Raw genomic sequence first — 12420 nt, 5'->3', positions numbered from 1 at the left:
CAGTCTGTTAAAGACTTCGCTCAACCAGAATCTCTGTAGCATCCTACAGATAAAACAGAGTTCGTATCAATCTGTAGATTCACACAGGAGAGAAACCCATATTTCCGAGATACAACTATTCACACAAACACAAAATAAATGGCGGCAGTTGTGTGTGTGTGTGTGTGTGTGCGCGCGCGGGGGCTGGGGGTGGTGGAGGTGCAGTGGTGGGAGTTAGAGGAAAGAGGATTGTTTGTTTATTTAAAAGAATTGCAGGCCGCGGTAAGGTTTTTTTTTAAACGGTCTGTTGCCGATATCTGCAGAGGTGATTCCTATCCAATTGGTTTGGTTAAGAAATGTTTAGCGGTATGCAGAGAGAGAAAAAGACAATATACGAGCAGCACCGAATGCCAAATTTCCTTTTGTTAGACATATCATATCCTTGTAAGGAATCATATCGATGGAGCTCCTGTTACTATAAGCGCCCAGACCCTTTATCAGCCAATATCGGCACTTTTCAAACCTTGCAGGCCAAGTTTACACACAGTCATAAACTTGCCAGCACTGGTCTCCAGACATTTGAGCTGAAGTAAACAGGCTAAAATCCAGCTCAGTCAGCGACTGATAATATACTAGCAGATCGATGAATACAAAAGGAAATGAAAAGTGTGAGAATTATTTTTTAATTTAAAAGAAAAACAGTTAAGCAGCACTGTTTATCAGTCATTACCTGTTCATTAAATGAAATGTATTTTAAGGCTATAGTAGACATTCCCTCTGCTGTTATCTAGTAAGACAAGTGTAGTAAAAGTAAATATTTTTGCTATGAGTCTTTAAAAGGAATAATGATTAAAATTCTCCGATTTAAAATCAGTCAGGCACAAAAGTCCTAAAGGTCCTGTTTTTGACTGAAGCAATTTTTAAAAATGCTCTGAAATAAAGCAGTCAATGCCCTAAGCTAATTTAACAAAATGTAATGGCTGAATCTGCAAAAGGCTCATGTCATCTTTCTGTTATCTCAAAGATTTTATTAGTGAAATAATCTTGAAGATATATTTCTACATATGGCATTTTTTTTATTTTACATAATCTTCAAGAAAAGACAGGACACATAAAATTAGACAGGATTTCCAAAGACCACAGTACATGTTTTACTTCAGCAAACATAAAATGTCAAAAAGACATGAAAAGTGGCAAGTCTGTTGACAATAAATAATAAATTATTTATAATTTGCAGTACAAGAACAAACAAAATGTTTCTTTCCAGAGCTAAAACTGTTGTTGGTAACTGTTTTAACCTAGAAGTATACACATCTTTGGGACAATTCTGGACGGACACGAGTTCACACACAAATCCCACGAAGCTGTGGCGAAAAGAGGTATACCTTGTTGCAATGCTTGAGCTTTTTAATAAAAAATAAAAAAAATGAAATATCAGTAGTTGCCTTCATACTTTCATTGCAGGGACTGTAATCTCACGAACCAGCTACATGCTAATGATCTAGGATCCAATAGTCCTTAAATATAGGTCAACTAAAAGCATTGCAAAAATGCAACTATACCTTTCAGAACTGATCCTTTAGGACAGTCACTGAACTACTTAGGCTGTGGTACATTCTGCATGTCACGATTGTCTTTCCAGTCCACCTTTTGCAGATGTATTGGACTCTTCTGGATTTTTGTTTTGGCAAAGCTGACCCACTGATGTCCTTTCTAGGCAGCACCATTGAAAATGTTGGGACTATAATCTCTCCATTGGATCATCTTCTCTGTTTATGTGTGCAAGACATTCAAATCACATCTTTCAGGATTTTGAACATACATCCTTTTCTATAGCTTCAAAAATGTTTTTGCATGAAGTCCCGGATGTCTGGAGTGTCTCTTCTATTTGCACTTGTAGCCAGATCCCGCTTTAGTGTCTGATTGTCGTCACAGTGTTGCCAGGGTACAACATTGGTTGTTTGAACACAGAGACTTCGTGCAAACGAATGATGGCTGCTTTCTGATCAGACATGGACCAGGTTGCATGAACTTTTTTTTTAAAAAAAAGTGTGGGCCAGAGAGTTTTGAGGGTCCAGGGTTCCTCATGGCTCTCTGTAGGGCTGCACTGAGAGTCCAGGATCCTCATGCCTCTATAGGACTTGCTACCATGCTGTTTGGTGTGTCAGGGAGTTGGGAGGACATGGACGCTACTTCACTTCCAGTGGAGTTAGAACCTGGCCCTCCCTCTGAAAAATTAACCTGTAAAAATCATAGCAAATCAATGATCGCTGGCCTCTTTAAAATGTTGATATCAATCCAAAGTCGCGCATATCCAAAAATAACATTCATTAAAAATATATTTTTGACCATTTTAACTACAGTTTTACAATGAATTGCATTAATTTTGTCATTAATAACAATTAAATTACAATAAACAGAAAGGGCTTTTTGCTAAGTTACCTTTAAAGTGCTATGTATCTAAGTTGAAAACAATGGCAAAATCAAGGTCTCCAAGCAAAGCACAATAGGGCTAGTTACATTTCTCAGTGCAACATTCAATGGTGTAAAATTGTACATATTTTTCCAAAGGTACATAATGAATTGATATATATTGTGGAAATTTATTATATATATTAAAACATTACATATGGATTTAGCCCCTTGAGCACTGCACTTTCTTTGCTCATTGAAGAAAGAGAAAATTTCCTGTCATTAACTAAATAAATGACATGAAAGTGCAGTGAACTCCAAACAAGAAAGGCAGGACATTTTCCATAATTTGTTTTGGGATTCCTGTAAAGGATTCAGCACTGGCCTCAAAGAGTTAAGTTGAATGAGTTTACAACGCTTATTAATTTTATTATACATTACATGCATTTTGCAGACCCCTCTTTACCAATATATTTACTTCTGTAATCCAAACATGTTGTATGTTAAGTGCCAAAGGGAAGCACAATTTAGGCTGTACTCCAATTCAGTATAGCAACTGGGGGTAGCAGTACTTTACAAAATATAAAACAGCCAGTGTAGCACATTCTAAATGATTAAACAAATGTGGCTAATTATCCAGTGACAATATTGCACTATCACTGCGATCATATAAAGCTGGATTCTTTATATTTACCTTTACAAAAGAGTTAGGTGAAATAAAGAACCTTGAGCTCCATTCTTCACAGGTAATCTTTACTTAAAAAATTAGCAGAAGGGATTTCCTTAATATCAATCCAACCAATTTTGTGAACACTAAACCTAAAGTTGAGGAGAATATAGCAACAACATCCATTTTGTTTCAGTTTTATTGAAGTTCAAATCTGTTTATCTCATCATTCATGCGTCCTGCCTGCAATACTGTAGGTTCTCCTTTCCATCTATCCTTTAAAGTTAAATAATTAGTAGTGTTTCAAATTTGAAATATGTGATTTAAAATGCTTGTTTGACAACACTTGAAATAAATAGAAGTGCATGGTTCAGACAAAAAGCCATCAGTGTAAAATGTTAAACACAAACTATATTTGAATATGGGAGAAAGCTTGAGTAAACATTACAGATTGTTTTTAACCTTCTACATTCTTGATGGTCGTCAAAATGAAAATACTAAGGCTGGCAAAAGAGGGATTCTGCAATTTTTATATCCATGAATTGTCTATATATGGATTGGTGTGTTGCAGATCCCCTGATTGCAGTGATTTCTGGTGCAGTCTGTATTGTGGTAGTGGTGATGGTGTTCTGCATGTTGCTGGCACTCACCAGTTGCTGAAATGCAGGCTGTTCTATATCACTCTGCAAAGCGAAGTCACTCAAAACTTTCCAAGGTGGCTGGTAACTCTGCACCTCCACTGGATTGGCTTGCAAACTGCTGTCATGTCTCTCAGGACTGGCAGCCACCATTGGGGTCCCTGTCATCCCCTGGATATTCTCCAGAAACAAAGGTACAATCATTACTTATTTTATATATAAAATCACATATTCATTCATTTACCTTATTATTTGAGCAAAGCATACAACTCAACAGTCATCTGTTTCAGACATCTTGTCACGATGACACTTCTCAAAATTATGTATGGCACTTTCCGTGACATGGCAAAAATGCAGTATATAATCTAGGTTTCCCAATATGCTTAGTGGTGTGTTATTGAACCACTGTTGAAGTATGCTTCAACAGTAAAACAGCTCATTGCAATATCATACATGAACTACAATGCAAATGATACTGAAAAGCCATTACACCCAATGTCATCACAATACGGGCCAAAAGTTGTAATTTATTTATATGAAGGTGGCTTCAAAGGTTGAAACCATACGAGGTTTCTTCACCACAAAATACGTTCTTGTTAAGGCAAGAGATGCAAAGGGTAAAGAGGGATGTTCTAAATCTAAGGCAATCCAAAATCAATGAGAAACTTCTAATAATCGTATATTAATTAACCTATCCAATATTTCAATGTGGGGGAGGAGAAGAAAACTACCTATTCATCACCTCAAAAAAAGTATTATTAATTTGTGCATACAACATTATGAAGTCATTCGGACTGAACAAAAAATACCGGTAAAACATAAATTTGAAGGAGAATTAAATTCAAACATAATTGGATTTGAAATTAGATAAAAGATATGACAGCATTTCTGTGACTAGAATTCCAACTTATATTATGAAGAAAAACTGCTGTTTGTAACATGGTGTATAACTAGCAATACTGTGAATCTATTTGCACAGAAATAGCCAGGTCTTCTGTCAAAGTTTCCATGAAAGTTTAGAGAGACTAAAATAACTTACTGTTTTGTCGTTGGGCTGTTGCTGTTGCAGTTGTTTCATGAGGATGCTCTTTTTCTTGTCCTTGCAACGCTTGTTTTGAAACCAGACTCTAATGACACGGGGGCTCAAGCCTGTCATTTCTACCAGCTGCTCCTTCATGAGCGCATCGGGCCTGGGGTTGGCTGCATAACAAGTCCGTAACGTATGGAGCTGCTTCTCGTTCAGAACTGTCCGCACCCGAGTCGTCTTCTCGGGTTGTTTGTGAACGTGCGGCCTCAATGCGGGTTGTCGGGCAGAAATGGGCTCTGCTGTAAAAACAGGCAATACATCCTTAGTTTGCTGAACAGCAAGATGGGCAATAGTGCATGGTCTCATTTGTTCTGGCAATGGTGTTACACTTTAAAACCATCTTGAAATCATATTGATAGCACTTGGTGGACCGGCTTGGAACAGGGGGGGAAAAAAAACCCAGTAGAAAATTAACGTATTTGGAGTTTGTCAGAGCATCTAATCTTGAATGAAGTGAAGGAGTTGAAGTGACAATAAAATTAAGTTATAAGCGATCTTCGAGCTGTACGGCATAATGTCCTAAACTGATTTAACTGCATGAGATCGAAAAGCCAAAACAAATCAATCAATATCTCTTGTATACGATGTTTATATTACAGTATCTGATATATCAATTACATTTAAATAAATCAGAAACAAATGTTTATGGGACAATGTTTCAGGTTCGGCTTCAATAGAATAAAAACATTCTCTAGTTATCTGAATGCTAATTACAGTCAAATTCATACGCATACATTTCTGAAAGAAGGCCATTGCTGATATAAATAAGTGGTTTGTAGGGGAAGACAAGCAGTTAACGGCTTGTCGCTTGTGCTGTAATCGCCGCTGTTGCACAACTTTTTATATTGCAGCAGTTTGGTTTTGCACTGCACAGAATCAGACTCCACTCTCTCGGCAGTCAGATATGTGATGTGATAAACGGGGCTCCCGCAAAGTTTCAAGGGTGTGATCAGAGAATTACAGTGTTTGATGTGTTTATGAAAGGTTCAGTGAACCGTGCAGCAGGTAAAATTAGATTTTCCAAAAGCCGCCCACAATTATGTTCCCCTGAAATATTGTTTTCTGTGAAAGAGGTCTCATTGGAACTCATTAGAAAAAAATATTTGTATTACAGCAGTACAGTGTTTAGTAGTCATTAGTCAGTCATAAAACAAAATAGTCTTATTTTTAAATGAAAATAAATTACCGCAAGGCATTTGGTGTGTTTTTAATATAAAAAGATAACGTTGTATAAAATGATGAGTGTGTTGTCCTATTAGTAGGGACGGTATCTCTTTAAACTTTGTAAAGCAAAATCATCTCATGTTATGAAAAATACAATTCAACATTATCGGTGGAATGCAATTTGATATTTAATGTCAAACACGTTTTTTGACAAACGTTATATTTGCATAGCATGTACATTTGCAATTCTGGTCACCTCTAAAATACACCCTCGTGTAAGGAGCAATAAGAAATCCAGCAGTATCGCTGTGTAACATTAAGATCTAATATTTACACTGGAATGAAACATCAAAGGCGACAGACGCTACTTGAAAAATCTTCAAACGTATCATTATGCAGATTTCAAATCGATTCTCTTTCGGAATGCAATGCATTGTAATAAAGGCTGAATGTTTCAATTATTTTTCGCGCGCGTGGATTTTTCCTTAAAAGCACGTTCCAAAGCCCAAGCTAGTTTTAAAAGACTACACGAAATAATCGCTGAGTGATATCAACTGATATATGAAATTACCAAGACTTCTTAAACATATTCGGATTATAGACATCTTCAAATGTCCCTCAAAATCCATGATTAATATTGTGAGGTCCATAAAAAAATCAAGTCGTACTAATACATTCTACATGAATATAACCCGCTGTCACTGCAAAATGCTTCTTCCATGATATTTTAGCTGCACTCATGTTGAACTCTCCAATTCAGATTGACAGAATTTTTTTACAAAACTAGTTTGTAAATAGATGGTTTCAGATTAACTCGCTTCAGTATCAATGCAAGCATTTCTAAGTGAAATCAGGCTTCTTCAAAATTTGAATCTCGAATAATTAAAACAGTTCAACTTGAAGCACAAGGTAAACGGAGACTGTTCTTCCCCCAAAACTTTTTAAACTAGCTCAGTCATAGTCAGAGAGTTAAAGAGGGACAGTGTGCTCATATTCATAATCCTTGCATTTGTTTGTAATTTATCCTGAATACCTTTAAATTTAACATATATAACCAGGTTCAAACATGCACTTGGAGCTCCGCCTGTGCAGAGCTCCATTGTCAAGATTCAAACCATGCATTCCGTGAAACGTTCCCCAGTGAAACGTCTCAGTAAAACACTCGGAAATATAAACTTTCCAACATGAAACTGGCTGCGGCTCTACATCGTTTACACATTTAGAACAATGTTCAAAATGTTGCGTTGTAGTTGGATTCAACATAAAATAGTTGTTTGCTTTACATGACGTATGGGCGGACTCACAAAACCAAGTTTTGAAGGTGTACATACCCGCCATCTGTAGGGGTCTGTTGCCGTGCATAGGACTGAGGGGATCTGGGCCGACTGAGGCTCGCTCTACAACATCGTGATCAGCCCGGCAGAAGAGTCCGTCTTCCCGCAATGCGAATTCATCACCGGGGATGAGCTGGCGACTGCACGCCACACAGCGGAAACAGTCGATGTGATACACCTTACTGCGAGCTCTCATCACAAAGTCATTCTTACTGAATCCTATATTACACTTTGCACACTTAGTTCCGTATAATCTGCGAATCAGAGATAAAGACATTTGCTCAAGGATCAAAAGTGGCACCCAGTTTGTCACAGACTTTTGATACAAAGAACTAAAGTGATCCTAGACCCAAAAAGTCAACCAAATGACTTGTGAATTGGCTCTGCAAGTTGTCATAATGCAGAAAAATATAAATTAAACCAAATTATTCTTCCTATTAATTGGAAGACAAACTATATTTCCGAACAGTTTAATTCTCACGGTCACTAAACCGTGAAGCGATTCGACACAATATTAAAGCTATTTTAAAAAATTGAACCATGTATCACGATAGTCAAACATACAATGAGTTGATACATTGTCCATTGGTACACTGAGGTTTAGTGACAAATTTTCAAATGGTATGTATTCATATTCATATTCATATTCATTTTAAATCCTTGTACATGTTGCAGACTTATTTGATATTGTAAAGATAGGTTTTCTTTTTCTAAAAGTCTAAAGTAAAAATGTTCTTTAATTAAAACTAAAAATGTCATTTTAGAACATTTATTCTCAAACTCGTGATTTTAAGAGTCAATGTTCCAACCAGTGACAGCGCATTTTAATTTGTTTTTCAATGTATTGTAGCAGCCTCCGTGTTAAACTTGATCCTCTCCGTTCAGTAGAAAATTATACACAGCGTTTTAAAATCAGCATAAGAGCTTGAACATATGGCACTGAAAGTTCTGACAGTATTCAAAAAAATGCTATACTGTATTGTAAAATATTCAATTGTGCTACAATACTTCTCCAATTGGCACAGCTTATTGGAGCTGATTTAAATTTCGACGCTAATGCCTTAATTCATCCACAATTACAAACAGTGGGAAATACACAAACTTAAACTGATGACGGTGATGGTTTTGTAACGAATTGCTGTCTCTCGTAAACATTTAAACAACTGTTTCGGTGATAAACGCTTTTTTAAAACACCCAGATTCATGGATAGTAGATCCAAGAGCGACAAGATTCATACATCCTGAGTACACAGATTCAGTGCCTACTAAAGGAAGCAGTCACAATTATCTAAATATGTGCATTGTTCGCTGCCAAATAATGGGCAATTTGATCTCGTCTACCCGCCAGTTGAGATAAGATAAGGCCAAACAGGTAGGAATAAAGCCATTGAAGGGTTAATATTGAAAGTTGGGGGTGGGGGGAGGAGGCGTCATTTAGAGACAGCGCAGCGCAGTTTAATGGAATGGAGTATGTTTTTTTTAAAAAAAATGTTATTCAAATCTTTACTCACCGAATATAGTCTCTCTTGCAGTACGTTTTTCCATCCCTAACGAAACAGGTACACGTTTCGTCCAAATACTGATTACACTCTGCACATTTCAGACAAGCCGCATGCCATTCCAGATCCGGAGAAACTCGAAGAATATACTGGTCATGAATCTGATTCCCACAGCCGACACACAGTGAAATAAGGCGTTTTTCTGTAAATTGATATGAAAAATAGCGTCGTAAAAAACTTCCAAAGATGGGCCTCTTCTACAGGAAATATATTTGACTTTAGTTTTGATACTGCTGTTACATTTACTGGGTTGACCTGAGGATATGTTCCAAGCTGCGCTAGATCACGCTGCAAGTAAAGATTACACTATCTGGAATAAAGACAAACGCACATTGCATTACCAAATCGACTTACTCTCAGTCAGGAGCTGCACTTTCAATTTCATCTTAGCATTTTCAGCAAAAACGCGAACCGGGGCAGGTCTTTTTACACCAGAATTTTTAAAAACACACACAACTAAAAAAATGTGAAACTTAAAAATGAAACATTCAGGTATAAGTCCATGCATTTATACTTTCAAAACAGAATTTTGCAAATAAAATGCAAACACTTTGCAGCATCAAATTGTAGCAGAGATCCTGGGCAATCAGATGTATGCATCAGTGATACATCTGACAGGGCTCTGAAAGAAGCAAGCCACATGCTCAAAAGCTGTTTCTTACGGTTTCACTTCAACTCTACTCTGCTACAGAGCTATTTTGTTCACACGTCTCGCTAGGAGTGGACATATAGTTTACAATAATGCAAGACTTTTCATCGTTTAGCTGAACTAGAAGACCAGTCTTGTGCAATACACGAAATAAACTCCAGTGCTAGAACGGTCAAGAGCAACGGAATAAAGTCGAAGGCAACAGCATAGCGATAGGAGTTGACTTGCACCTGAATCCGATCTTCGAAAGGCAACAGCAATGAAGAAAACTTACTTTTGGGCGGATCTCCCATGTCTCCCATTTCTTGCTATTATGCAAAACTTTTTGATGTTGGTTATTTTTTCCCTTTGAGTTGCTTTTTTAAAAAAGAGTTGTTGGTAGTGGGGGCTGGTGGAAATTTGTGGGTGGTGATGGGCGGGTGGGGAGGTGGGGGGGGGGGGTTGTTGGGGAGTTCCAGAGGAGCCCTTGGTTATATCCACAGAGTAGGGCTGGCTGAGAAGAGTTGCGGACGTTGCGGCTCGTTATAGCTAGCCACTGGGGATGGGCTTGTGCAGAGAGGCAGTGCGCGCAGTCCAGCCGCTCATGCTCACTGCTCCTTATCTCTCAGCCACTCTGGCTGCGTTTCCTCCAGCCCCTCGCCATTGGCCTGACGTCGAGCGCGCCTGACGTCAGACGCACGCCGTCTCCGACCACCCCCCGCCCCAAAACCTCACTCCCCGCTGATTGGTCCCCGTCTCGACCCTGGGCAGCACCAGCTGTTTGCATTGTCTGTGCCTCAGAGCCTCCGAATGTCGACTCGCCAGGCTCCAGGCTCCAACAGCAGCAGCAATGGCATAACCATTGGGCCCTCCAGCTTTCTCCGTCTGTGCCTCAACTTCCATCTCTTCCCCTCCCAGCGCTTTTAATTATCTCTCTCTCTCTCTCTGTCTTCATGTACTCTGGCTCTGTTCCCTGTTGTATCCTTTCTATCTCATTACTCTCACAGTCCCACCGTCCTCAGCACACCCCTCCAACGCCCCCGTTCTATGGAAGTCCCCGTTCTGTCCAGGTTCCGCCCCCAGCCCGCTTCCAGTGTACAGCACAGCACCTGTAGATGGCAACTTGCGTTGGGGGTGGAGGGAGGAGTGCGCTAGTTTCCGTGTCTCTGGGAGTAGAAGGCTTCTCAGAGACCCGACCTCCTTGTGGTTATTTTCCACTCGTTTCAACAGCAGGATGAAACTCTCGCCCCCCTCCCCCTCCCCCTCCCTTCCCACAGCACCCCCCACAATCATGGGGGACTGGAATGCAAACTTGGGAGGAAGACCAATTCTGCAATACAGTTTTCCAGTATGAGCTCCCTGTGAGATATGAAAATTTTGTTTTTTTTTGTTTTGGCGCACGCTTTTCAGAAGCGTGTTTCCAGGGTTGAAGGTAGGATCTTGAATACAGCAAGCATAAATTCGCTGCAACCCCTCCCTCTCAAAAATCGCGTTCGGTTGGGGTGGTTAGTGAAACACAGGGCAGGGTCAGTGTGCGGCAGAGGGACTCTTGAGATACCCCTGCCAAAGCAGACCGGGTTTAAACTGAAACAATAACATGCTGTTTCAATTGACTGTTTTACGACTATCTCTTCCTTGAATAAATAAATACAAGGGGCAACATATGCATCTTGTTATATCAGGGTTTTCCACGGGACAAGTTTATAGTGACACACTCAGTGTAGCTAATTCATTGTCTTAGCATTTTGCTTCCCCTAGAGAAGGAAGGTTATGCTGAGTATTTCGGGACAGGAATGGGATGTGCAACATCAGACCGGATCAATTCTCTCGAATTTGCACGTCCTAGACTTTCCCAAATGTGTTCAGTGCCACGTGCAAGAAAATTGCAAAAATACGAAGGTAAGAAAATGGGTATCAAACGGCATTTCTCCTTCACCATACTCGTTGTAGTATCCGTTAAAAGGCGAAAATACGGTTTAATATAAAGCAATAAAATAATGGGAAAGTACTTTGCAAGAGAAATTCTGCTTCCAAAATAGAAAGGTGTAGAAATTTTAGCTTTTAAACTCACTCCTGGGATCCGCATAAAACACCTCGATAAGAGCATGTTTGATTGAAGGGATACCAAGGGTACCATTGAGTCTGAATATATGAATAAGTAATTTACTGATATCCGCTGTTTAGCTATTCAAAATTCATGCAAAAGCTGAAACAGTGTTCTGTAGCTAAACACTCCTCCGTCTTCAGACCGTAACCAGCGCTTTTTTTTTTACATTTTCAACACTCTTGTTTTAAAATGCTCTCTCCTAGGCGGGGATCTGTGTATTTATTTGTCCATCCCAACCAAATACCCAGAGGCCGGAAGTATGACCGAAACCCTGTAAACCCACTGGACAGCTGTAATGCTCTGCAGTTTGGAATGTGCTACACCCTCTCTAATATTAGGGAATACTCTATCCCCTCAAATCACCCGTTTTGTTTCGAACAAATTCAAGCTGGCTTATGCAAGCACCTAAGTCAGTCCACTTGCTTTATCAGACCCGAAGCAGGATCATTTACTCCAGCACCTCTCATACTTGGCTTGTAAGGCCACATGCCGCTTCTGCTAAGGTTGCTCCGCATGCACATTTTTTGTGTGTGTGGGTGATCTAATGTGCGAGACAGACTGGCAGTCCGTGAGCGAAGAACGACAAGGTTCCAAATCCTGTCAGCAATCAGAGACTCTCCGCAGCTAAACCGGCAGAAGTACTGAGCTGAAGGCATTGGGAGAGGCTAGACTATGAACTGCCTATCTGTGCATCCTGTACCCTGGAAATATAAACACTTCTAACGAGCTGTCCCTCTGATTGCTTTTTATATAATATCAACAATGCACATTAAAATCAACTTAATTACACGAGGCTTTTTAGATATGAGCTAGCGATTCGGGGGAACACACGTGGGTAACACGAG

General features: G+C 39.4%; 1 protein-coding gene across 4 annotated transcripts; it reads right to left on the bottom strand.

Moving 5' to 3' along the window:
- Window positions 1-1117: 1117 nt before the first annotated feature.
- isl1a (ISL LIM homeobox 1a) lies at window positions 1118-10104 on the bottom strand. 4 transcript variants are annotated; one of them, XM_060829964.1, is made up of 6 exons: window positions 9764-10104; window positions 8793-8982; window positions 7279-7535; window positions 4736-5022; window positions 3709-3876; window positions 1118-2220 (listed from the first exon to the last, which is right to left on the bottom strand). In XM_060829964.1, the coding sequence occupies exons 1-6, from the start codon at window positions 9789-9791 to the stop codon at window positions 2104-2106; spliced, it is 1047 nt and encodes a 348-aa protein (XP_060685947.1). In that variant the 5' UTR covers window positions 9792-10104; the 3' UTR covers window positions 1118-2103. The 4 variants fall into 4 exon arrangements, with proteins under 4 accessions (XP_060685947.1, XP_060685955.1, XP_060685928.1 ...); XM_060829972.1 differs by having other exon boundaries at window positions 4736-5019; XM_060829945.1 differs by having other exon boundaries at window positions 2134-3876.
- Window positions 10105-12420: the final 2316 nt, after the last annotated feature.

Source organism: Hemiscyllium ocellatum, chromosome 1 (genome assembly GCF_020745735.1).
Source record: "Hemiscyllium ocellatum isolate sHemOce1 chromosome 1, sHemOce1.pat.X.cur, whole genome shotgun sequence".
NCBI classification, from domain to species: Eukaryota; Metazoa; Chordata; class Chondrichthyes; order Orectolobiformes; family Hemiscylliidae; genus Hemiscyllium; species Hemiscyllium ocellatum.
Note: the sequence above shows the minus strand (reverse complement) of the source record. Positions and strands in the feature narration are given on the sequence as shown.